Here is a 27,721-nt window from a genome sequence, read left to right on the forward strand (position 1 = left end):
CCCGCCGCCAGACGCTCCCGGTCAGTTTAACAAGCCTACACACATTAAGAGCAATCGCTATCCTTCAATTACACTCAATATTGGTGATTCAATAACTAGGAACATTAGATTATTTATGCTATCACACACTGTATTCCAGGTGCTACGGTTCACACTATTTTAAACAAACTTAATCAAATGCTACCCACGTTGCCAGCAACTGTTACCAAAACAGTGTTACATGTAGGGACGAACGATACCAGTCAAGGTGAATCGATGCGGACCATGAACGAGTTTAACCTTCTCTTAAACGTTCTAAAGACATGTGAGAAATCAGTATTAATCTCTGGTCCTCTTCCTACATTAAATAGAGGTATAGAACGATTTAGCCGTCTCCTACAGCAGCACAACTTCTTACAATCCTGCTGCAAACTCCATAATTTCATGTTTGATAACTTCAACCTTTTTTGGACACGTGCTGATCTATTAAAAAAAGATGGTGTCCATCCTAATTAAATACAGCACAAATGTTAAAATAAAATTTACAGACTGTGATTCACAGCTCTACACGTGCATGACAAACTGAGAATAAACAAGCAGCGACAGACACCTCCATAGATAAGCCCCTTACTCAAAGCACAGAGCACTTATACCCTATAAACACTGTGATGAGCAGTATAGAGCAACATGCAGTTCAAACTAAAACTCACAGTAAAGGAGTTAACCATACAAATCTAATCAAAATTAAAACTACAAACAGAACACAAAACAATGAAAGGAGTTTTTTCACTCAAGCTTTTCAGTCACCCCAAAAACCAAATTTAACCACAATTCATTCGAAAACCTTTCTCTTGAAATTTGTAATCCCAAAAATGAAATAGAAAAACCCATCTTACTGGTTTTAGTTTACCATCCTCCTGATCCATATTCAGAGTTTCTCTCTGAATTCTCTGACTTTCTCACTGATCTGGTGCTGAGCACTGATAAAGCTATCATAGTGATTTTAACATTCATGTTGATGATGAAAACAACAGCCTAAATAAATTATTCACCTCACTATTAGATTCAACCGGCTTTACACAAAATGTAACCAAACCAACTCATTATTTAATCATGCCCTGGACCTTGTTCTAATATATGGATTGGATATTGACCATCTGACAATAAATCCTCAAAATCCTTTTTTTCAGATCAGTTTTGTTATCCTTTGAATTCCGAATATTAGTTTGCTTAAACAATCAGAGAAGAGTACACTATAGTAGATCACTGTCTGAAAAAGCTGTAGCGAGATTTAAGATTTAGTTCCATCACTGCTCATCTCTGATCCACATGATATCTCAACAGAGAATAGCTACCAATGTCTTACGACAGATAAAATAGGCTCACCAAAAGCCACAGCTCTGTTGAACCCTCTGTCCTGTTAACCTGAGCATTGGTGACTTCATCAACTTTTTTACTGATAAAATTCTAATAATTAAAAACAAAGCTAATGTCCCCCCCTGCAGGAATGCTCAATAATTTCTTAAACAAAGCAACTCCTGAAATAACCCCAACATGTAGCTTTTATTTACATAGTTTCACTCCAATTGGTCTATCTGAAATGACTTCAATAGTTAGTGCTTCTAAACCAACAACCTGTCTTTTGGAACCAATCCCAACTCCACTAGTTAAAGATGTTCTTCCACTAATTAGTACTAATATGGTGAACTGGATTAACACATCTCTAGTAACAGGTTATGTGCCACAGGCCTTTAAAACCGCAGTAATCAAACCTCTCCTTAAAAAAAACATACCCTTGATCCAAGTGACTTAGTGCCAATATCCAATCTCCCTTTTATTTCCAAAAGTCTTGAAAAGAATCACTGTAGGTCAACTATGTGACCATCTACATAAGAAAATTTATACAAGAGCTTTCAGTCTGGCTTTAAAGCCCATCACAGCACAGATACTGCCTTAGTAAAAGTAACCAATGATCTCCTCTTAGCCTCAGACAAAGAGTTGGTCTCAGTTCTGGTACTCTTAGATCTCAGTGCAGCCTTTGATGAAGTGGATCATCATTTACTGCTGCAGAGACTGGAAAGTGTTTTTGGGATTAAAGAAACGGTGCTATGTTGGTTTAAATCCTATTTATCAGACAGAACCCACTTTGTTCATGTTAATAATCTGTCCTCAGCGCACATCAGAGTTAATCATGGAGTTCCCCAAGGTTCATTTTCAGGACCAATACCCTTTACAGTATACATGCTTCCACTCGGTAACATTATTAGAGAACATAATATACATTTCCATTGCTATGTGGATGATACACAGCTCTATTTGTCAATGAAATCAGATGAAACTCATCAGTTATTAAAACACCAGGCTTGTCTTAAAGACATCACATCTTGGATGAGCTGTAACTTTTTCCTTCTTAACCAGGATTAAACCGAAGTGATTTAATTTGTTCCAAAACACCTTAGAGATAAATTATCAGAGCAAACAGTGTCTCTGAAAGGCATTAATCTGTCACGCAGCACCACAGTAAAAAAATGTAGGCATTAACTTTGATCCTGATTTATCCTTTAACTCTGGAATATCTTGGCCCAGAGTGATGCTGAAAAACTAATCCATGCATTTGTTACATCTAGACTAGACAATTGCAACTCTCTACACACAGGATGTCCTAGTAACTCACTAAAAAGTCTCCAATTAATTCAGAATGCTGCAGCGAGAATACTACCAGGTACTAACAGTAGCAGTATTGGCTTCTCTTCATTGGCTTCCTGTAAAATCTAAAACAGAGTTTAAAATCCTCCTGTTAGCATACAAAGCTCTACATGATCAAGCTTCTGTATATCTTAAAGATTTGTTAGTGCCGTAACGTCCAGGCAGATCACTACGTTCTCAGTTTTTCTGGTCTTCTGGAAGTTCTTAAAGTGTCTAGAAGTAGAATAAGAGGCAGAGATTCAGCTACCAGGCTCCTCGCCTTTGGAACCAGCTCCCAGTCTTAGTACGGGAGGCTGCTATTCTCTCCACCTTTAAGGCTACACTCAAAACCTACTTATTTGCTAAAGCGTATACCGTATAATAGCGTTATCGTAACCACTAGGAACAAAGCCCTAAACCTAAAAATAGAAACTAAAAACTAAGATTATACAGTAGAACACCAACACAATATTCAAACACAATCCACCATCTACACGTAGTTGTAATGGGTTGCAATGGGTAAAGTCCAGTCAGACAAAGTTATGCCAGGTTGTAGCCAACCCCCCACTTCTGAACCTTGTTGTATACTCAAATCACTGCTCAGACTGCTTAAGCACCATTTACACTGATGTTTACCCCATATTCATTCTCATTCCACGGTATTCCCGTATCATGTTTTTCTGCAGTCAGTGTCTTCTCCTCACCCTTCTCTTTCTTTTCTGTTTCAGGTGTCTTGAAGCTGAAGTTCCTGATCTGTGGTTCACGGCTCAACTTGTCTGGGACACTCTGATGGTCTATCTCTCTATCCTGCTCTGTTCCTCCTTCTGTCGGGTAACCCCAACCAGTCGAAGCAAATGGCTACCACCTCTGAACCTGGTTCTGCTGGATATTTCTTCCTGTTAAAAAGGAGTTGTTTCTTCCCACTGTCGCTAAACGCTTGTTCATGTGGCTCTTATATTTTGATAGCGCTTTGAGATGACTTTGTTGTAATTCGCGCTATATAAATAAAGTTAAATTGATTGAAGTTGAATCACAGAGGTTGGAACAAAACCACAATATCAAAACCAAATATCTAAACGTACTCTATTTAAAAATGAAGAAAGTCTTGGCTTTCCTCCACGACGTACAAAGACAGCTACGCAGTATAGGAAAACTGCAGCCAGTCAGCAGGGGTAGCTCTAAAAATAAAGCTTCACCCCACCTGGGAGCTTGTCCCGTTCATTCATTTTACAGTCTATAATATAAAGACAGGAGTGGGAGTGCATAATGCTAACTCTATGGGAAACCATGACTCATGTAAGGTGGAGTAGGCGGGGCTACAAGATGAACAGTCTGTCAGTCAGAGCTGGATTTTTCTTTCTTTGAAATCCTTGCACAAATTTTTTATGTTTCACCTGCACTCGTCACTTGTTGAGGAAATAATAAATCATTGCGAGAAAATAACTTTTCACTTCCTGAACCCTTGGTGTGCTGCTGAGTGCGTAATGACCAACATCGAAACGTTTCTCTCCTCAGCCAACTCCAATCCATCACCTTCACCATACACAGCCATCTGAAGCACATCCCATTACAGACGGAACCAAACACACATATTAACCTGTCCCTACACACTAGGGAGATAAACACTTTGATTTTAAGGAAGAAAACAAATGAAACGCATCGAGAAACAAGCTACACATCACTAATCAATCACTACTACAGGAGAGATGATATAGCGTGTTAATATAACGAGAGGTATCACAATGTGGGCTGGGCAATATGGACCAAAACTCAAATGTCGACATATGATATAAATCTCAATATTTTTAATTCAAATAAAATTTGACCAGAAAGACAATTCAGGGTCAAATTTGCAGATGAAAATGCCACACATGTAGATTTATTAACAGACAGCTGATAAATATGTGACACTTTAGTCTGTTTCTTCTCTAAGAGACAGCACGAGTTCTGTAGTGAAGAAAAGAAATCTGAGCACTATGAGATTAAAGTCTTAATATTTCCAGAATAGAATCAAAATTTTATTAGAATAAAGTTGTAATATTCAGACATTAAAGTCGTAATTTTATTAGATTAAAGTTGCAATATCTAGACGTTAAAGTCATAATTTTATTAGAATAAAGTTGTAATATTCAGACATTAAAGTCGTAATTTTATTAGATTAAAGTTGCAATATTTAGACGTTAAAGTCATAATTTTATTAGATTAAAGTTGTAATATTTAGACATTAAAGTCGTAATATTATGAGATCAAAGTTGTAATAATTTGAGAACAGAGTCAGAATTTTATGAGAACAAAGTCTTAATTTTATGAGAATAAAGTGGAAATATTCCCACTCTGCTTTTTACATATGTATATATTTTTTTTAAATATATGTTACTAAATTGCTTCTGTTAAGGTGTCCAAATATCATGTGGTGTGACTGTCTGGAAAAAAATATTTAACATGACTAAATCTATTCACATTTATTTTAGGTATACTATAGTTCCAAGTATTTCTATTTTTTTTTTTTTCCATCATAATATTCGGGCAAACCTTGCCCAATGATGAACATTTAATGTAATATAATTTGGTGAAATCCATATACAGTACTTAATTGACCCAAATACAATTTGGTCAATGAAAGACGACTGACGTTAATGCAGGTAAGAAGGACAAATAGTGTACAAATATCCTAATTAAAATACATTTAATTTATGGGACAATGACGTGACACCTAAATATTCTGTCCAACTGCATTTCTTTTAGTAAAAAAAAAAAAAGCTTTAAATGCTTAAAAATATATGTAGTAACTTAGTTTATGTCCGTTCACTTTTTTAAAAAAAATCATTTTATAATGTAACTTACTAAATGATTTCTGCAATTCTGTAATATTCACATTCATTTTGTGCACTATTTTAGTTCTATTATAGTTAAAAGTATTTGTATTTTTATTCCCATCGTAATATTTATGCAAACCTTGCCCGATGATGAACATTTTATGAATTATCATGCAGTGAAATCCTCATACATCACAGTTTCATTGTCATTTTAAACATGGTGAAATGCAGCCTTTTTTTCCTCATTCATTGCTAACGTGTGTGTGCGTGTGTGTGTGTGTGTGTGTGTGTGTGCGTGTGTGTGTGTGTGTGTGCGTGTGTGTGTGTGTGTGTGTGTGTGTGTACTTCAGTGGGAAACAGCAGGTGGAGTAGAAGTCCAGATGAAAGATTAGAGAGCAGCATCACACTCCATCACCTGCAGAGGATCTAATTATAGGCGCCGTGGCCCTGCTGACCCGTCACCGTCAACCCTGCCTATCCTTCACATCACATCCAAGCTTCTCTTTCTAGGCTCAAACTTTCTTACTTTCTCAGATAGCAGCACACTGCCTCCCACTCCATCCTCTCACAATTGGCAGCATTGTTCTCCATCTTCCTGTGTGTGTGTTTGTGTGTGTGTGTGCGTGTGCATGTGCGTGTGTGTGTGTGTGTGTGTGTGTGTGTGTGTCTGCTGCTCTGAGGCAGTGATACAGCAGGGATTAGCACTGATACGGGCTGATAGAACACACCAGGTATGAATTGCATGTCATCCTGAGATGGGGCCAGACAGAAAAAATACTTTTTCACACACACACACCCTGTCTGTGACCGTGTTCTCACCCTGACACCGTGGCTTTTATGGCGACCGTTCTCGTTTAATCATGACACCACGTCCTGTAGTGTGGGACTTTTTAAAGAGTCACATGGGCTTGTTAAAAAAAGGGCTAAAGAGAAACATTTAAACATTAAAGGCAAACTTTGACTACAGTGCACACAAAAAGTCTGAGACTGATCCCTCACACCTTCCCCTGGGTGACGGGCTCATATGTAGCCCCGCCCCCTTCTAATGTCATCAGAACTAAAGGAAAGCCTTTGATTTAAGGGATGAATCCCAGCCACTGCACAGGCAGGGGATGGAAACCACACTGTTGTTCATGGGAAAAGGATGAGGAAAAAGAAAACACGTTACACCAGAGGTTTTGCTTCACATGAAGTGGTAAAACAACACAAAACTAGTTTGTCCCAAGGCTTACAGAAACAGGAGGCGACGATTTACCAAAAAGGCAATTAGACTCCTCTGCCTGTTCTCCCACTGAAAGCAGTGTTTTTATTTGATTAAACTCGGAATATTTTGAGATTTAAGTCATTATATTTCAAGAACAAAGTTGTAATTTTATGAGAATAAAGCTATTATTTTATTAAAGTCATAATATTTTGAGATTAAATTTGAAATATTTTTAGATTAAAGTCACAATTTGAATAGATTAAAATCGTTAGGGTTTTGAGAATGGAGTTGTAATACTTATACTCCTGTTGTTCATGGGAAAAGAACAAGCAAAGAGAGAACACTTTACACCAAAGGTTGTGCTTTACATGAAGTGAAAGAGGTAAAAGTAGTTTGTCCCGAGGCTTACAGAGACTTCATTACTGTAACACGAGGTGATGACTTACCAGAAAGGCTATTAGACTCCTCTGCCTGCTCTCCCACTGAAAGCAGCTGTGAATGTACTGTAACGTGTAGAGAACGGCCGTGCTGATTTTTCTAACACGATAAATGTTTCGGGAAAGAACCTGAGGGGAGAAAAAGCCAGTTAGCAGTTGATAGTCAGTTAGCATTGTTTATTCATGGACATTTTGTACTTTGGAATGAGATTAAATCAACTATACAACGTCACAAATAACAGAAAACTGAAAATGACATAATCACTATTTGAGATTTGGCTCCAATAAGGTTTTCCCTGCTTTTTATCATTATCTTACGCTAGCTCATCCCACAGTTTTCAAACAATTTGAACGAGTAAAGTATCAACACATGGACACTTTCTGCACATTATACTATGTATGTTTTTTTTAAACGCTTCAACTTTTTGAGTTATTACACTTTTTTGCTTTTTATTTTCCTATTCATTTTCCATCCACTTCATCACACAGTAATGGCTGAAATGTCCTTTGATGTTGGTCACCAGCCAATCAGAAGCCAGCAGAGCTAAATGCTCACCTTTGATGTTTGTCACCATCAATTACTTAGTTACGTTACTTGGTTACTTATTTAGGGTTATTTAGTTAGCTACATAGTTACAGTTAGTTACAGTTACATAGTTACAGTGACATAGTTTTATTAAATAATTACAGTTACATAGTTACGGTCACAGTAACTTAGTTACTTGGTTATTTATTTACAGATTATTAGTTAAATAGTTATAGTTACATAGTTACAGTGACATAGTTTTATTAAATAGTTACAGTTACATAGTTACGGTCACAGTAACTTAGTTACTTGGTTATTTATTTACAGATAATTAGTTAAATAGTTATAGTTACATAGTTACAGTTACTTGGTTACTTATTTACAGTTATTTAGTTAGTTACATACTTAGTTACTTGGTAACAGTCACTTAGTTACAGTTACTTAGTTACAGTTACTTGGTTACAGTTACTTGATTACAGTTAGTTACATGCTGGCTCCTAATTGGTGGACAATGTCAGGTTCTTTTTCTTTCCAGCAGCCAAATAGGGCTTTGTTTCAGCGATGCATACTTACTTGCATTTTCTTCAGGAAATGTTCTCAATATTATTATTTCCTGGTAACAAGCGCACAGTCACCTTTTTGTTAAACTTAGCACTTTCCTCAGCCAACTTTGTCTCCTTCGGTTGAAAGGTTTTGATTCCAGCTCTGACCTGGACAAAGAAAGAAGAACAGATAAATGACAAATGAATGGTTTTAGTCAGAGTTCATGTCCTAACAACCCTGAGCTCTTACGTTGTTGTAAATAACCTCCAGCACCAGTGTGATGGTTCCTTTAGACGTTCTCTCTAGATTTTCTTTCTTTAGGAAGAGGCAGATGTGCTGGCCGTTCTGAACCTTTAGAGAAGATTAAATAAATCCATTTTCGTGCCATGTTTCCAAACAGGATTGATGTGCACGTGTGAATACTTACAGTCAGTAACGGGATTGCCACTTTTCCTAAAAAGTCTGGAGCTTTGTCACCATTTTCATTCCACACAGTCAACTCCACCACGTCATGAATGTCCTTAATGGGACTGGAAGTTTAAATGTTAATATTAAACAAACCCTGATGTGTTTCACCGTGTACTTACAACGTAAAGGCTTTATTCCACTCTGGATTCAGAGTCTTGCAGATTGTGTGTGTTTGAAGTTTACAGTTTCCCAGCTCCACAACACATAGGGGGTTGCTCTTCCCTGTGGGCAACAAAGAGTAGTTAATGGCCAAAACACTGAAGAGAAAATACCAAAGTGTTCTAGATTACCGTTGATATCTGTTGCTGAAAGATCGTTTGCCTTTAAAACCAAAGCCTGCAACACTCCGACCTCTCTCATACACTTATAAGAGTTTTTCAAACTCTGTAGAGAAGATAGATCAAAAAAATGAATCATAACCAGGGTTGAAGTCAGTGACATTTGTAATTACATCTTCAATTATCCATGTTCACTTACAATTCAAATATGATTACAGTGACCTGCATTTTTTCCAATTACAATTAAAATCACAATAATTATTTTCCTACTGAAAGTCAATTACAATTATGCTCTCAATTACTAAAGTTCAATTAAAAGTAAAGCTGCATATTATTTTTGGTGTGGGCATCTGAGCCCTTAGAAATAATTGTTTTAGATGGTAAAATGATCCTCAAAAGAATTGACAGATTGTAAGAAAAGTTTATATAAAACACATTTTAATAATGATTACTACATATGAGTAAGACAGAACTGCGTCTGAGCCTTTTATCAGTCAGTTTACTCCTAGATGTAAATATTTTTAAATGGTAAAATGATCCTGACAGACAGTGGGAAAAGTTGTTCTGAAACACATTTGAATAATTATTACCTACATATGAGTAAAATATAAAACTGTAACATGGTTACACAGGTTTGTGTTTAGGACAATTATAATAGACATTTTTTTATATAATTTCCATGACATTTACAATTAAAAAGTCAATTATCTGAACACAATTACAATTCAAATACAATCATATTTCACACATTGTCTCATTTTTTCAAATTACAATTACAAATATGATAAAGTCATAATTGTAATGAATGATCAATTACACAATATAATTTATCCCAACCCTGATCCTAACACAATATTTAGCATAATAACGTGCTGCTGTGCATAATTAAAGGAGATAAGCAAACGTACAAACTTATCCATCACTATTTCTCTCTCCTCAGGTTTGGTCAACATTGCCGTTTCAATGGTGGAGACAGAAACCCCCCAGCAGGGCCTCAGCGTGACCAGAAACACCAGCCTCCCTTTACCCGGGTCCAACACATGAGCGTACAGCTGCCTCTCATTCAGAGAGAGCCTGGACAGGTCCACCTCCAACCTGAGGGACGACCACAACCATCACATCCACTCCATCTGTGTGTGTGTAGCAGATGATCACACTCACAATCCCCAGGACTCCTCGTTCTTCCGTCCTCTCTTCAGGAACAGCTCCACCTGCAGAGGCTCCTGGTTCTCCTCAAACTGATTGAAGTCAAACTGTTCTCTCCACTGAGGATTGGCCTGGATGCAAAGGTTCTGAGGGCAGGAAAGACACACACACAAACACACACACACAGTCAGGTTTAATGCATTAAGTCACGTGTATCAAACTCAAGGACCTTCACAGCAGGGGTTCTCAACCTTGGAGTTGCGAGACACAAAGAGCAAGTCGCCAGATGCCTTCAAGAAATTAAGAATACTTTTTGAACAATTTCAGCCCATTTCTGCTTTTCTTGCAACTGCACCAAACTTGCCATATTCACACCTAATTTTATCACTTTTTCTTGCCATAATTTTACTCTTTTTAATGCTAATTTTTGCTACGTTACTCCCATGTCATTTGCCTTTTCTGCACATGTTTTCCACTTTCAAGACATTATTGGCACTTATCAATCATTTCCACTACTTTTCCCGCCTAAGATCACATATGTGGACCCATTGTTGTCACTTTTAAGCCTTTTCACCATATTTTATGCTTATTTTTGCCAATGTAACCACAATTACCAATTGTCATGCACATTATTTGCCAATTTAATCTAATTGTTCTTACTTTTTTCAGCCACTTTAAAGCCAATATTGACACTTTAAATCGTTTTTTCCAACTCCTGTCCGTTTTTGCAACTTTTACCAATGTCTGTGGTTTTTAAAATCCCATTTCACCACCTTTTCCACCATTTGGATATTATCACAGATTCATAGAAAAATGGACCATCATTATGCTGACTTTATGGATGGGCCCCAAAAATCTCTCCCCTTTATTCCCCCTTATAGATGACCCTGTCTCCACATGACTGTTCTACAATGTTCATTTCTGTGTTCAACCACCTTCAGGTACAGTGGGTCCCTGGTCTCTGAAACTTTGAATTGGAGGTTGCGGGATGAAGAGGTTGAGAACCACTGCTTTAGAGAAACCAATTCAGCCCGCACAAAGACAATAAAAAAGAGACAACAGAAAACATAGCAACTCATTTAGTTGTAAACATCTCAGCCTCTACAAAAATAAAAAATAATCAATAAAACTCCACAGTAATTGCAGGGCTCACTGTTTTCCTTTGCGTATGTCACATTATGGCAGTCGTTTATAATCTAAAGTTGTTGAAAGAGCTAATCAAATTATTACATTAAATATCTCCAAGTTAAATAAATATTGGTCAAAAAATGAGGGAAATTTAAAGTTAAGATCTTGCAGGGACTAATATATGTCACTTATTGCTTTGATAATGTCAGTTAGTTTCTTACATACTTTAGATATAATTTATATGTGGAGGTGCAAACTAGGGCACAATAATGTTGAAATTAATCTCAAGTGGGCCGCAGATTTTAGGTGAGAAAACGACTGAACTAAAACAAGTTTGGCACTTGGCACTCACTCTGTCTACCCCATGTGTCAAACTCAAGGCCCCGGGGCCAAAGCCGGCCGTTTAGAGCATGCTATTCGGCCCCCAGGTGAAAGTAAGTATGAAAACATTTATAATTGTGTAAATTACTAAAATATTTACTTGTAAGTCTCACAGTTTTACTAGTCGTGACGAAGCAGGGGAAAGCCCCATTATTAAGGAAGGAGAGGTAGTCATTGAACATGAAAAATTATTTCAAAAGTCAAAGAACTTTATTCTTACTGTTTTAGAATATGTGATTGCATATTTTATAGTATTTGTATAAGTTTTGAAGATAAAGAACAATCACAATTTTGACCTTTTTACACGTGCATTGTGTGTGTACGTGTGCATTGTATGCGTACACGTGTGTATGCGTACATGTGTATGTAATAAACAGTGAGGAGGTCTAATGAGCTGCTTCTGCTACTTCCCAGTGAGCCAGGGTGGAGGTCAACCACTGACAGACAAACTGTGGGAGGAAGATGGAAGTGAAGCAGGTTTAGGAAAGTGAAATAGGAAGATGGAACTGAAGCAGGATGATGGAAGTAAAGCAAGAAGATCAAAGTGAAGCAAGAAGATGGATGTGAAGCAGGAAGAGGAAGTGAAGCAGGGAGACGAAAGTGAAACAGGAAGATGGACGTGAAACTGGAAGAGGAAGTAAAGCAGGAAGAAGAAGTGAAGCATTAGATAGTCCTAAAGCAAGAAGTGTAAGTGAAGCAGGATGTGGAAGTGAAAAGTGAAGCAGGAAGTGTAAGTGAAGCAGGAAGAGGGGGGCGAGTGAGGACGTTTGGGTCCAACCTTGCTCTTATACTTCTGTTCACCAAGACGGAAGCGGACATAAACGTCCCCCTGGACGTTAGTTGGCAGGTCCTTCCCCTCCACCAGGTTAATGCCCAGCACGCCAGTCCACATCTGGTTCTTCAGCTGGTTTCTCTGGGGTTCTACTTGGCGCTGAGGTAGAGCGGCCTGGTTCTGCTTCAGAGTGAAATAAAAACAACAGACATTTTATTTTACGTGTTCGAAGGGTAAATAAGTAACACGGCTCATCTCTGTGTGATATTAGCACAGACACTCTACGTCTCTGAAGGAGGACAACCAGCCTGATATCTCCGCCTGAGACGTCCCACTCCTTAGAGCCTAGGTTCTGTGAGGTACGTAAATTGGGGGGACTTGATTATAAATTAAATGCATTTCGAATCTACAAGGACAAAAACCTGAATTTCCATTCAATTAAATTAAACTTTATTTATATAGCGCAAATCACAACAAAGTCATCTAAGTGCAATGTACAAAATATAAAGTCCATAGTAAGAAAGAAACGACCCAACAAGATCCACATGAACAAGCATTTAGTGACAGTGGGAAGAAAAAACTCCCTCTTTTTTTTTGGAAGAAATATCCATCAGAAGCAGGTTCAGATGTGGCAGCCATCCGCTTCGACTGGTTGGGGTTAGTGGACAGAAGGGTGAACAGAATAGGATAGAAGGATAGACCATCCGAGTGTCCCAGACTTGTTGAGCCTCGAACCACTGATCAAGAACTGCCGGCTCCAGCATCAAGACACCTGAAACAGAAAAGACAGACAAGGGCGAGGAGAAGGCACAGACTGCAGAAAAAACATGATATACTATTAGCAGGTCTGCCTCCATGGTTGTGGACTTCATTTTTAGTGGTTAGGATAAAGTCAAACGTCTTGTACTGGGCACACATAAGGATCTAAGATGGCGCCTGTGCTCGGCCAAGCCTCTGCTCGACTCCTATGTCGTCTCTTGTTGAGTGTTTTTGCAATTTATGTGGTCATATCAGCCCAACTATCAAATGGATTTGTTTCTGCTGTCCGGAGTTACGATCGTGGCTCTCTTTTTCGCATAAAGCAGTCTATGGAGTCCCTATACAGTAAGTGGGACAGGTACAAACAAACTTTTCCTCCCCCCTTTGTTTGCCCGCGGGACTCACCTGAGTACGTGTTGCTGTCTCGAACTCCTGGCAAAAAGAGGAGGCAGAGGAAACGAGGCTGTCGGTCCGGCGTCCAAGTTAGACGCAGGTGGGCTCCACGTTTGGGAACCGACGCCCTGGATCGCCGGGTCAGGTGCTTACGGAGGATTCCTCTCCTTGGTGTGCACCGCGGTGGCGCCGCGCTCTCCTCCGGTGTCATCTCCTCCGGTTCCCTGGAGCCAGTGCAACGTTGGAATTGTGATCGTTGGGATACATCGCCTCCATATCTTTCCGTGTTTACACCGGTCAACAACCACCTGACTTCCCGTCACAGATGGAGAGCACATGACCGTGTTGCGTGCCTTCGACCAATCCCGCTGTGTCCAGCTCGTACAGCTCCAGCTGACGCAAAGTCCGTGACATCACCCTTGATTCGGCTTGGCCTATTGAATGCCCGTTCTATTGCAAACAAATCTTTCTCCTTGAATGAACTGTTTACCATGAAAAACGTGGATTTTATGTTCATCACGGAGACATGGCAGAGAGAAGAGGAGTTTATTCATCTAAATGAACTCTGTCCTGACGGCTGCTCAGTTGTTGGGAAGCCCCGCCCCTCTCGTCGCGGAGGAGGTCTTGCTATGGTTTACAGGGACACTTTCACCTGTAAAGTGATGAATACTCAAGTCTTCCCTTCCTTTGAATCACAAATGTTTAAAGTTGGTTCGCCCCGCTCATTTTATTGTATGCTGGTTTATCGTCCCCCTGGACCTGCTGCTGCCTTTTTAAAGGATTTTAGTGACTTTTTATCTTCAATAATCAAGTTGGAAAATGTTTTAATCCTTGGAGATTTTAATATTCATGTTGACGACAGCACATCCTGCCCAGCAGTGGAACTTTTAACAATGATTGAAACTTTTAATTTTGAGCAACACGTCTTTGGCCCTACTCATCAAAAGGGTCACACGCTAGACCTTGTTTTTTCACTTGGTCTTAATGTTGCCAACCTTTGTATAGAGGATGTCCATATGAGTGATCATTGCTGTGTTTTATTTGATTTAATCTCCAGTCCTGAGCCTGTCCTTTCTGAGCTTAGGTCACAGAGGCGGATCATCACAGAGAACACAACAGCAACATTTTCTGCTATGTTTAACTCGGAACTGTTCTTGCAATGTAATGATGTAGACAGTCTCATCCACAGCTTCAATAGCCATTGTGAGTTCATTATGGATCTGGTTGCACCTGTCAAATCCAACCTGGTGACTCGCAAAGCACCGAGTCCCTGGATTAGTGATGGTATTCGTGATTTGAAGAGACTATGTCGAAAAACTGAGCGTCTGTGGAAGTCTTCCAAACTTGAGGTTCATAGGTTGCATCTGAGGGAACTTATGTCTTCTTTAAACGAAATTATAAAAAATGCCAGATCTGACTACTTTCGTCAGTTGATCACTTTGAACAAGAAAAAACCTCAAGTATTGTTTGATACCATCAACTCTATTGTATGTCCTACTGCTCCTCTTACACCTGTGTTCTGTAAAGCTGACAGCAATGATTTCCTAAACTATTTTATCGATAAACTCCAGGATATCAATGATAATCTTCCTTTGCTCTCATTCTGCACACCTGGTGCTGTTGAGCTTGTTTCCCACGAGTGGTCCTCTTTTAGCCTTGTAACACAGGCCGATGTCTCATCTATGGTAACCAAAATGAAGCCCTCTTTCTGTGTGTCTGATGTTCTGCCCTGTAGATTTTTTGTAAAAGTCTTTGATGTCATTGGCCCCTGGGTTACCGATCTGATCAACCTTTCCCTGTCAACTGGTGTTTTCCCCAGTTCTTTCAAACACGCAACTGTAGAACCACTTCTCAAAAAGCCCAATCTGGACCCAGCAGATTTAAAAAACTTCAGGCCCATTTCTAAACTTCCGTTTTTGTCCAAAGTGTTGGAGAAGGTGGTCTCTGATCAGTTGGTACCCTTCTTGGAGAAACACAACATTTTCGACACTTTTCAGTCCGGTTTCCGTAAGAATCACTCCACGGAAACCGCCCTGCTTAAAGTGTCCAGTGATATTATGATGTCCGCCGACTCTGGAAAATGTGCTGTTCTTGTGTTGTTAGATCTCTCGTCAGCATTTGACACTGTGAATCATCAAACCATGTTGACAAGACTGCGTGACCTGGTTGGAATGTCTGGACCAGTCTTGGAGTGGTTCTCCTCGTATTTGTCGGGGAGGAGTTTTAGTGTCTATGCAAATGAGTTCCTGTCTGACCCTGCTGATTTGCTGTGTGGGGTTCCCCAGGGCTCTGTTTTGGGCCCGATTTCGTTTTTACTCTATATCCTTCCATTAGGGAAAATGATCCAGACCTTTGATGATGTTTCCTACCATTTGTTTGCGGATGATATTCAGCTTTACTGCTCTTTTAAGCCCTCTGAGATCCAGAAATTAAGCTCTCTGCTGAAATGTCTTGCGCAAGTTAAACAATGGCTCGGTGCAAATTCCCTACAACTAAACCCAGACAAAACGGAGGTGCTGGTGTTTGCCCCTGATGACGCTATGCCAGGGATTCACCAGTATTTGGGCGACCTGAGTTTGTCTGCTAAAACAAGCCTTAGAAATCTTGGCATTATTTTTGACAAAGCAATGTCATTAGAGCACCACTCTAAACTGCTGACAAGGAACTGTTTTTACCAACTGAGGAAAATCTCTAAACTACGTTCACTTGTGTCCAGAGATGATCTTGAGATGATTATCCACGCCTTTGTGTCTTCCCGTTTAGACTATTGTAACAGCTTATTTTCCTGTCTAAACAAAAAGGCTTCAGTCTTCAGCAGGTACAAAATTCTGCGGCGAGGTTACTGACTCGCACAAACAAAAGGGCCCATATTACTCCCATTCTAAAAGCCCTTCATTGGCTCCCAGTCACTTTTCGTTTCAATTTCAAAATTCTGGTGCTGACCTTCAGAGCCTTGCATGGTCAGGCTCTCTCCTACATTAGAGACTTGTTGTGTCCTTATACCCCCTCCCGGAGGCTGAGGTCCCAGGATCAGAACCTGCTCATGGTCCCCCGTACCCATTACAAGACCAGAGGAGATCGCTCCTTCCAGGCGGTCGCGCCAACGCTCTGGAACGATCTTCCGTTTTCCTTGCGTTTGCTTGATTCCGTTGATGCTTTTAAGAGCCAACTGAAAACCTATTTGTTTCAGAAAGCATTTTAAAATTCCAGTGATAAAGGGTTGTTTTATGACCATCATATTTTTGTGACTGTAACTGTAATTTGTATTGTATTGTATGCACTGTATGTATTGTGAAGCACTTTGTGACTCCTGTCTGTAAAAGGTGCTATATAAATAAATATTACTTACTTACTTACTTACTAAGCAATCATGACAGACAAGACCCCGTTCGCTTTAAGGTAATGCTATTATACGGTATATGCTATAGAAAATAAGTAGGTTTTGAGTTTAACAGTTGCACGTAATGGTCCGAGGTGTTGACCATTACGTGTAATGGCCAGTGATTGTGACCATTACAAACCCGACCATGTCCATTTCAGGTTGTTGCAATTATACAATATACGTTTTAGCAAATAAGTAGGTTTTGAGTTTAGTTTTAAGGGTGAGAGAGTAGCAGCCTCCCGTACTAAGACTAGAAGCTGGTTCCTTTTGTACCATTCACTGTGGAAAATACAAACAATTTTCTGACCTTTCCATTGCTAAAGGTCTGGTAGCTCAGGTGTTGGTCTCCCATCTTTTAAAAGCTGTCGTTTTTCTTCAAAAGAAAGTTTCACTAATGCACTCTGCACATATAGCGTTTAGCATAGCACTGTTACGTAGACAGCTGCCTTTTTACGTAAATGGTTTTCATATTGAGGAACTGACAGCGCATGCGCACACACATATAAACACTGGCTATGGGGCCAGAGGCAGAGCAGCAATGTGCCTTTGGTAGAGGGTGTGGCCTCCTCCTGCCTTACAGCGGGGTGAGACTTGTGCAGCATCTCTACCCTACCAGAAAATAGCAATGTTTAGCCATTTGGGCTATGAAAAGCACAAAATGCTGACACTCTCAAACTTATAGGTACAGTAGGCTATGGGAAATTGAAAAATAAATCATTTATAATTATATTATAATTAAAACAATCAAAATATCAATTCATCCTTGGGTAGGCACTGCCTTCCTTGCCTACCCTGACTGCCTCTGTCTTAGGGTAGGAGAAGATCATTGTTTACTTTTACTAAGGCAGTCTCTGTGCTGTAATGGGCTCTAAAGCCAGACTGAAATCTCTCATATAAATTGTTCCCATGTAGGTAATCACATAGTTGACCTGCAATGATTTTTTCAAGAAATTTGGAAACAAAAGGGAGATTGGATATTGGCCTATAATTGGACAAGGAGAGGTTTAATTACAGCAGTTTTAAAGGCCTGTGGTACATAACCTGTTACTAGAGATGTGTTAATCCAGTTCCAGTGATCAAGTTCTTGCATTGTGTAGAGCTTTTCTAAAAGCTAACAAACTCTTCTTCCAGGTTATATTAACTTCTAATATGTTTAGAGAGCCACTTCTTTTCCAGGGAGCAAACTTTTTAAGACATATCGTCTTCTTTTTAGGTCAGGTGATTCATATATAAACCATATGTTAGAACAAGGTCCAGGGCAAGATAGTGAGTTGGTTTGTTTACATTTTGTGTAAAGCTGATTGAATCTAATAGTGAGGTAAATAAATTATTTAGGCTGTTGTTTTCATCATGAACATGAATGCTAAAGTCACATATGATAACTTCATTAGTGCTCAGCACCAGATCAGTGATAAAGTCATATAATTCAGAGGGACACTCAGAATATGGACCAGGAGGACGGTAAACTATAACCAGTAAGATGGGTTTTTCTATATAATTTTTGGGATTACAAATTTCAAGGGAAAGGCTTTCGAATTAATTGTGGTTAAGTTTGGATTTTGGGGTGACTGATAAGCGAAAGTGAGAAACTGCTGCCACGATTTTTTTTTCTTCTTTTAAATAAATCAGCACGTTTCCAAAATAGATCAAAGTTATTAATAAATGTGAACTTATGGAGTTTGCAGCAGGATTGTAAGAAGTTATGCTGCTGTAGGAGGTGGCTAAAGTTTTACATACCTCTATTTAATGTAGGAAGAGGGCCAAAGATGAATACTTATTTCCCACATGCCTTTAGAACGTTAAAGAGAAGGTTAAACTCATTCATGGTCAGTATCGATTTGCGTCAAATAGTATCGTTCGTCCCCACATGTAACACTATTTAGTGACAGTTGCTGACAGCGTGGGTAATATTTGATTAAGTTTGTTTAAGATAGTGTGAACTGTAGCACCTGGAATATAGTGTGTGATGGCATTAAAGTATCTAATGTTCCTCGTTATGAGTGCAGTTAGCGGGATGAGTGTTAAAAGTGTGTGTGGGCTTGTTATACTGACCGGGAGCGTCCGGCGGGTGGATCACAGCTGGCTATGGTGGAGCCTCCGTCTCTGTTATCAGCTCCGGTTGGCGTTGAAGCAGCTCTGCTTCTAACGGCGCGGGGGTCGCTGATGTCTGCGGGGATCCTCCGTCATCAACTGGCATTGAAGCGGTGCAGCAGTAGGAGGATTGGAGTGCTTTTTGTCAGTGGCTGTGTGCGCGGAGCAAGCATGCTTCTGGATTGCAGCTTTGAGGAGTTTTCGACGAGCTTCAGGAGGTTTTTGACCGGTGGGAATTTAATCCAAGCGGTGGTGGAGGCGTTTTCCTGGCGGTTGTTTCGGTTTGCTTAATTGGACTCAGTTTGTCTAAGTTTTTGTTTGAGAGGGCTTCAAAACAATTGTGGAAAGTAAGCAGAGGGTGGATGCCATTTTCTGTGTTATTCTACCTCAATCGATGATGGCAGGCATGGTGTGGAACAGGACAGACTTGAACCAGGATTCTCCCAGGGTGTTGTGTTGTTGTCACATGGAGTACTATGGAGTACTTTTTTAGCCCGTTAGAAAGGTGACAAATCTCTTCCCATAGTTTGGTAATGTCTTTGTGTCCATACCAGCCTGTCATTGCCCGATCCTGTTAGATCTCCGAAGCTAAGCAGGTCTGGGCCTGGTTAGTAGTTGGATGGGAGACCACTGAGAATTCAGGGTGCCATAGTGGGGTGGCAGTCACCCCAGTGGTATCTGTCATTGTGTGCTTGGGCAAGGCACTTCACCTACATTGCCTAGTATGAATGTAGTGTGTGAGTGAGTGTTGGTGTTGGTCGGAGGGGCCGATGGCGCACTATGGCAGCCACGCTTCCGTCAGTCTGCCCCAAGGCAGCTGTGGCTACAATAGTAGTTTACCACCACTAAGTGTGGAGTGAAAGAATAATGCCTTAATTCTGTAAAGCGACTTTGAGTGTCTATGATAAAGCGCTATATAGAATTGATGCATTATTATTATTTGATAGCAAAATGTCTTTCTCTGACAGCAATTGAGGAGCGGCGTCTCCACCGTCTGTAAATGCGGCCATCTTGGGTGATAACGCTATGAAGCACAGTAAGGCTAAATAGCTCAGTTGATTCTCCACCTCTGAAAGTTCTAAAAGCATTTTAAGTGAGAAAGTGACCAAGTAGAATATCAACATGTGCTCATTTGATCCATAAAACTCACGCATACACATTTCATTCACACATTTTCAGAGACCTTCCATTGTGCTACTGACTCTTCCTTCAAAACAAGAGAACTACATTCTCATTTAGACATCAGACTTAGTATGAGTAGTACGTTAGTATGACATTCACAACATGGCCTAAAAGCACTAAAAATAACAGAGAAATACACAAAATGATGAAGAAATAACACAATGGGACAACAAAACTACACAAGAACAGACATAAATACACAAGAACATCGACATGTGCCCATAAAACTCACACATTTTCAGAGAGCCTCCATTGCGCTACTGACTAATCTTCTTGTTCACTTCAAACCAGAGCCGTATTTACAAAAGAGTAAAAAAAATTATAAAATTAAAAAAAGCTAATGGAAGACAAGAAGCAATTCTTTTTTTTTTTAAAGGGGATGTTTGATTTTTAGCTTGAAGCCGGCCCCAGGACCATTTTACATTCTGCTTCCAATGCATCATGGGCGGTTGAGTATGACTAAGATGGAAGTGAAGCAGAACTGAAACAGGAAAAGGAAGTAAGGAAGAAAAGGAAGAAGTGAATCAGGAAGAGGAAGTGAAGCAGGAGATGGAAGTGAAGCAGAATGATAGAAGGGAAGCAGGAAGATGGAAGTGAAGCGGGAGATGGAAGGGAAGCAGGAAGAAAAACAGCAGGAAAAGCAGGAAGAAGTGAAGCAGGAAGATGAAGAGAAGCAGGAGATGGAAATGAAGAAGGAAGATGGAAGTGAAGCGGGAACAGGAAATGACGCAGGAGATGGAAGTGAAACAGGTAGATGTAAGTGAAGCACGAGATGAAGGTGAAGCCCATATACATCCAAGTATTTCTGACGTACTCAATTCTTTTATACTAACTCATGTGAACACACTACATACTAATTTAGACGTCACACTTAGTATCAGTAGTACATTAGGATGACAATTACAACATAGGCTTGTAGTAGCTTCCAATAAAATCCTACATTTCCCACAATCCTCAACTCTTGTTTGTAGTCCTTGCACTCTTTTTGGGACATGTTTTACAAGTGTCAGTACTTTCATAGATTGTCTCCATCTCTCCTGCTCTGTCACTGTTACATTTAATGTCAGTCGATGTGAAAAATACATGCCGAGCAGTGTTTTGTGTGACACAGCGGACTCCGCACGGTAGTGAGATTGTGTCTTTAGCCTAGCATTAACATTAGCATGAGCATTGGTATTAGCCCAGCAATAGCTAAGCATTAACGTAGAATAAGCTTAACATTAGCATTAAAATTAGATTATTATTAACTAAGCATTAGCTTAGCATTAACTAAGCATTAGCACTGGCCTAGCATTAGCCTAGCCAATGACCCCTCTGTGAAATTAATGTCCTCTGCATTTAACCCATCCCTGAGGAACAATGGGCAGCCATATTGCGGTGCCTGGGAGCAGTTAGGGGTTAAGGGACTTGCTCAACATCCCACAGCGATGGTCCGGGTGAGATTCGAACCGACAACCTTCTGATTACAAGCCCAGAAAATTGAAAAAAAAAAAGATTATAACTGTATTTAATTACCAATTACACAATTACAATCATAATTGTCGGACCTTGCTGTTTGTTGGCAAATTCATCCACATTTATCCCAATAGAATGTGTAATTTAACAATTCACTGAGAGCCTGTAACTAATAGATGGATGAAGGACAGTGTGGCACAGGGAGGAGACCAGAAGGGAGACCAGTGGGGAGACAAGTGGGGAGACCAGGGAGGAGACAAAGCCTTCGTATGGTTGGCGTTCCCGTGAGGCCTGCCTGTGATAGGCCAGGGCCGTACAAACAAACGTGGAGGTCGTATGGGACCAACTGTAATTAAAGAGCAGGTCCCTGATCTTTGATGTCCCGCCTCCCTCAGTCGCCCTGCGGGGTCACAACCTCCATCTCCACCCGATCCAGAGGAGGATCAAAGCCCCTCCCTGAGAGCTGAATGAACATGGGCAAGCTCAGCAGGCTCATCCCTATCAATAATATCATCCTCCTTCAAAAGCAGTGGAACACAGAGAGCCTGAGCCAAGTCCTCCTGAGTGTTTATGTTGGACACATTTCTGTTTCAGTGGCCAATAAAACAATCCACTTAACTGTGAGTGGCCCCTAAAGACAATCTATTGCTGCCAGGGCTTCCATATGGTTGGACGAGCTCGGACCCACATCCCAGCTCCACGACTGTCCGTCCACAGCTGGGATATTACACATTAACATCTGGCTTATGGTTGGTCGGCCATGCCTGAGAACCATCACCCGGATACACTGGCATCGTGCCAAACCCCTACCCTCCTGTTGGAAACAGCTTTTCTCAGCTCCGTCTCAGATGATGTTCTGACAGCAAGATGAACACTTTGGAACCCCCTTCACACCAGTAAAAAAACTACGAAAAAATAATAACAATAAAAAATTTAATTATTGAGATACTAAGTCAAAATTATGAATTTTATCTCATAATTATGATACTACATTATAGTTACAAAATACTAAGTCATAGTTATGAGAGAAATCTCAGTTATGAGATACTCTCATAATTATATAATACCATCTCAATATTATGACTTAGGTCAACCACCAATAACAAACCTTGTACATAGTAATAGGTCAGTATTATTAGTATCTCATAATTATGACATACTAATTATGAGATACTGTTATCTCATAATTATGAGATACAATCTAAGAGGTCTAAATGGTTTTCCATGTGATGCATCACAGCTACAGTTGGAATGGGCTGAGACAAATCTTTACAGATGGATATCATCATCGATTCATCATATGACTTAGAATTTTGTGTTGTTTTACTTTTCCTATTATTTATTTATTTTACTGGTAGGAATGGGCTTCCATTTCTTCCAGATTAGGTGTTAAATGGAATAAAACAGAAAGCTGATAAAGCACTGTTGCATTCATAAATGAGCTCAGTTATTTAGGAAGCAGGAGATAAGAGGTGTGAATATGTGTGTGCGTGTCCATTGTTTCACTGAATCTAACTAATTACAGCTGCAAACCATTGGAAACCACTGGCGATCAGATGGAACTTTGTTTACAACTAAAGCTTTTCGAAGGGCCGCTCCATCCACACATGCTCCATTAATGCTAGGGTGTAAGCTTTGATTGTTGGAATGTATTGTATCAAATACTCTCACACACACACACACACACACACACACACACACACACACACACACACACACACACACACACACACACACACACACACACACACACACACACACACACACACACACACACACACACACACACACACACACACACACACACACACACACTAGGCATTGGCAGAAAGGTAATCAATAAAACCACAAAAAAAATCACTATACTGGATACATTGACACACAAAAGCTCCAGAATCAAAGTAGAAGTCTTTGTTGATGAACAGCATGGTGAGCTACTGCCCCCTAGTGGCTCACACTGAACATGACTGACCATAGGACAGAGGTTTTATAACACTATAATACTTTTATCACAAAAAATGTGATTGCCCAACACAGGGTCACATGATCAACATTAATGTCAGCATTACCAATAATGACCAATCTGAGCATTAATACAAAATAGAACAAAGGGTTTTATGCATTTTTGTTATCATTTTGTGTATCTTCCTGTCATTTTTGTATATTTTTGTTAACATTCTGTGTGTTCATGTCATTGTTTTGTGGGGGTTTTTTAGTGTTTTTTAGTATTTTTGTTGTCATTTATTTATAATTTTCTGTATTGTTGTTGTTGTTTTGCATACTTTTCTGATTATTATTTGTTATTTTTGTAATCCTCGTATACGTTTGGAGTAATTTTGACAATTTTTGTCATCATTTCGTGAATTTTTGTGCATGTTGTCTTTTACGTTAACATATTGTGTTTTTTTGTTGTCATTGTGTATATCGTTTTGGTATATTTTTAGGCCAGGCTACTGGACTCAAACCGCCACTCACTTTGTTGTTGTTGTTGTTGTTGTTGTTGTTGTTGTTGTTACTCCTCTGTTAATCGTGACCGGATTGGGCTGAAATTTGGTAGGTATAATCTATGGATGTGTACGCATCAAGCGGAGCCCGATTTTGGATTTGGTGCCCAAAAAGAAAAAAAGAAAAAACAAAAATTTATTTATTTGCGAGTCAAATATTACGATGGTGGTACCAAATCATTGGCACATACCAATGTATAAATGGGGCCCATTACCCTGTACGTGTCACGGGGGCGCCAGGGCATTTGTATACCCATCACATTGCTCACATTACGTACACCCCATTTACACTGATGTCATCCCATATTCATTCTCATTCCACTGTATCATGTTTTTCTGCAATCAGTGCCTTCTCCTCGCCCTTCTCTCTCTTTTCTGTTTCAGGTGTCTTGAAGCTGGAGTTGGCAGTCCCTGATCTGTGGTTCACTGCTCAACTAGTCTGGGACACGCTGATTTTCTCTCTCTCCATCCTGTTCTGTTCCTCCTGCTGTATGAATTTTATATTTTGATTGTGCTTTGAGATGACTACTCCTCCATTAGTTCTCGTTAAATCGGAATGCAGTTTGGTATGAATACAATGAGACGCTCGGAGCCCTTTTGTTGAAATGGGGTCACTCCACATTTCCGATAATTTCAAAATTTATGGGAACATAGTTGTGTGATATATCGTTTCAAAGGTAATTCAACGTAGATTACAATTATGCCTCGCAAAATTCGATTAGGGGCCCGAATGGCCCACCCCCCTTTTTTTGACATTTTCCATTAAAGTTGTTTTGTTATTTATTTGTGAGGCAAATATTGCGACAGTTGGTGTTACTGAATGATTGACACATACCAAGATTTGAATGGGGCCCATTCTCGGGAACGTGGTACGTCCTATTTGGCACGGAGACGTTCCGCGGGCCAAGCCGTAGTTCATCCGAACTTGTTATTGTTCTGGGGTTTTTTTTTTTCATTGTTTTGTCATAGTTTTGTGTGTGTTTTAAGTCATTGTTTATTTTTTGTTCTCATTTTGCACATTTATTTTGTTATTTTGGGTATTTTTGTTGTCACTTTGTATATTCCTTTCTTAAATATTTCACATCTTTGTAATCCTCGTATGCATCTGCTTTGTCTTTTTTGTTAAAATGTTGTATTTTTTAGAGCAATTGTGTGTGTTAATTTTGGGGGCCGCACAATCTCAGACTGAGGCCTGCATATGGCCCCCTGGATGCTGCCATAAAAGATCAATTCAGTGGATTGAACAAATCACAAATCCTCCAATCAAGTATCATTACCTTGTTTTTTCTCGGTGGCCATTTCTGTAAAAGCAAACAAAATCCAACAATTAGACAAACAGTGAACATGCAAACAAACAGTCGGTCTCATGAACACTTCTTACTGGACTCCTTTTGATTGTAGCGTCTCGAAACATGAGGCAGATGTCAACAACAATCACTCCCACTTCCTCTTTACTCTTTGGATCAGTGAGAAGTAACTCCATCTCATACGTTCTACCAACAAGTAAAAAAGACAAATCAATTTGCATTCAACGTTGGATTGTTGTTTTAACCCTCCTATTATCCCTGGGCTCAATTTGACTTTATTCAATGTTTATCACTCCGAAAAAAAAAAAAGAAAAAAAAAAAAAAAAAATATTTCATGACTTTTCTTAATTTGATGGGTAAAATAAATTAAGCATAAAATAATCATGATGATATTTTCTCGACCTGATGGTGTCCCTGCAGGAAAGGCCACGACCACAATCAATAGGGTTCAGACCCTTGTGGTCATTAATGTTGTCAGTACATTTGAGAAGATTTGAATAAATGCTATTTAAAACAGAACTAAGTAACTTGTGCTTAGTGCTCCCCCAAAGGTCTTTTTTGGTTATGCCACTGTCGTAAAAACTCCCCGCCCCACTCCACAGCTACATGTTCACCTGTGACACTAAGAGTGCTTTCACACATACAGTCCCATGTGACGATGTGGACAGTATGAGGATGACAAACAAGTAAAAGAAATGAATGATGTGGGAGTAATACAGAAGGGAGTGTGGAAATGTGTGTGATGTGTTTGTTTGTGTGCTGACAAAGCGGCTCTGAAAATGGATGGATTGCGAGTGTGTGTGCCTGTTGCCGTGACAACGGTACGTGATCACTGTGTGTTGCTGCTGAGCTGTCACTGCATGGAGTTGCACCGTTCCTCAGACAAAGGTCTTCTCTGCTTCTTTTTTGCTGGTTCCAAAATGTGTGTACAAAATTTTATTTGTAGACAACCGTGTAATGACTAGCATTAGTTTGTCTTGTGCTGCCGTAAAGCAGTACGTCTTGCCACCAGGTCGGAAGCAGGGAAAGCTGCAAGTGATGTATTCTGGCCAGAGACAGCAGGGAGAGATGAAAGACCCCCGATCACCCCAAAAACACTTGTATTACCCTCACAGGGACTATGAGAAAGATTTATTAAGGTGAAAAAGTTGCTTAGTTCTGCTTTAAGCTAGAGAACAGGTCAATGTTTCATTTTCAAGGGGTTATTTATGTATTCAACAATTAAAGTGTATGAACACAAAAAACTTGGTCAACAATTTTATGAAAATAATTTTCTGGAGGCAGATATCCCTGGTCTCAGATTGACCCCATAAGGGTAAAATGTGTTGGTAATATTTGAGGACATTAGAAGGGTTTATAAATGTAAACACTCACCTGTACAAATCCAGATTATTCAGAGAAATGCTGCTGGAGCCCATGAACTCATCTGTTGTGCGGTTTTTATCGTACACCTGCACATTCACCACAAACATTCCATTGTTTTTCATTCTGAGCTGTAAACTTAAAAAGGCCAAACGTGTAAAGAAGTGAATCTGTCATGGTCAAACCTACCCTCACGTCCACCTCGTGCTCGCGGTCTCGTAGGGGATGGGAGAAGGACTCATTCCATCGCGGGTTCACATTCTTGTAGACCACTTTGCTTTTGTAGAACTGCTTTCCTTCCAGTTTGAACTTTACGTACGGATCCCTGCTGCCTAAAAATAAAATAACAGAAGAAGAAAATATTATATAACTGTGGAGCGTTCACCTTTACGTGAATATTATCTGCAGATGATACTACCTTATTAAAAAAATATAAAACATGTCTTAGAAGTTATAGAGTACAAAAATAAGAAGTTAGGAAAAATGGTTTGATATTAACAGATACTGCGGCTTATTCATTTATTAAAGGAATTCAAATACAAAGAACAAATAAGATTAATCATGGAAATCATATATAAATGACGCAAAAGTTAAAATTCTCTGTTTTCCACAAGGTAAAGCTAAAGCAGTCACTGAATCAAGGTCTCGTATCTGACTTACTTTACTGAAATGTCATTTTAATGTCTTGAATGAAATAAATAAACAAACAAACGAATAAATTGCATCATGCACTTCCTGCATGAATACCTGTGTCTGAATGATGATTCTGGCTTTCACAAAACAATGGATGATATAAAAATACACACTTATTCACCCCTCCCCCCAATGTGTGTGATAAAAATGCAGTGGGGCAAAAAATAGTATTAGGCAGCCACCGATTGTGCAAGTTGTCCCTCTTAAAAAGATGAGAGTAAATCACATTG

At 39.5% G+C, this 27,721-nt stretch overlaps 1 protein-coding gene across 5 annotated transcripts in view; it reads right to left on the bottom strand.

The window, feature by feature from the left end:
• mctp2a (multiple C2 domains, transmembrane 2a) overlaps nt 1-27,721 on the bottom strand; it is a 75,406-nt gene that overhangs the window by 39,338 nt on the left and 8,347 nt on the right. For 4 of the 5 annotated variants that reach the window (XR_003674324.1, XM_028450745.1, XM_028450742.1 and 1 more), the window contains exons 5-17: nt 26,988-27,130; nt 26,811-26,887; nt 25,511-25,622; nt 25,407-25,430; nt 12,370-12,546; nt 10,098-10,228; nt 9,845-10,031; nt 8,949-9,042; nt 8,778-8,880; nt 8,618-8,720; nt 8,440-8,541; nt 8,283-8,357; nt 7,131-7,250 (exon numbers count right to left, since the gene is read on the bottom strand). Coding sequence is in view for 4 of the 5 variants with exons in the window: in XM_028450745.1 (XP_028306546.1) it covers nt 7,131-7,250; nt 8,283-8,357; nt 8,440-8,541; nt 8,618-8,720; nt 8,778-8,880; nt 8,949-9,042; nt 9,845-10,031; nt 10,098-10,228; nt 12,370-12,546; nt 25,407-25,430; nt 25,511-25,622; nt 26,811-26,887; nt 26,988-27,130 (1,448 nt within the window). In the remaining variant the exon portion in view is untranslated. The remainder of the gene's footprint in view (nt 1-7,130; nt 7,251-8,282; nt 8,358-8,439; nt 8,542-8,617; nt 8,721-8,777; nt 8,881-8,948; nt 9,043-9,844; nt 10,032-10,097; nt 10,229-12,369; nt 12,547-25,406; nt 25,431-25,510; nt 25,623-26,810; nt 26,888-26,987; nt 27,131-27,721) is intronic. The other variant, XM_028450744.1, reaches the window with a different exon arrangement.

Source organism: Gouania willdenowi, chromosome 6 (genome assembly GCF_900634775.1).
Source record: "Gouania willdenowi chromosome 6, fGouWil2.1, whole genome shotgun sequence".
NCBI classification, from domain to species: domain Eukaryota; kingdom Metazoa; phylum Chordata; class Actinopteri; order Blenniiformes; family Gobiesocidae; genus Gouania; species Gouania willdenowi.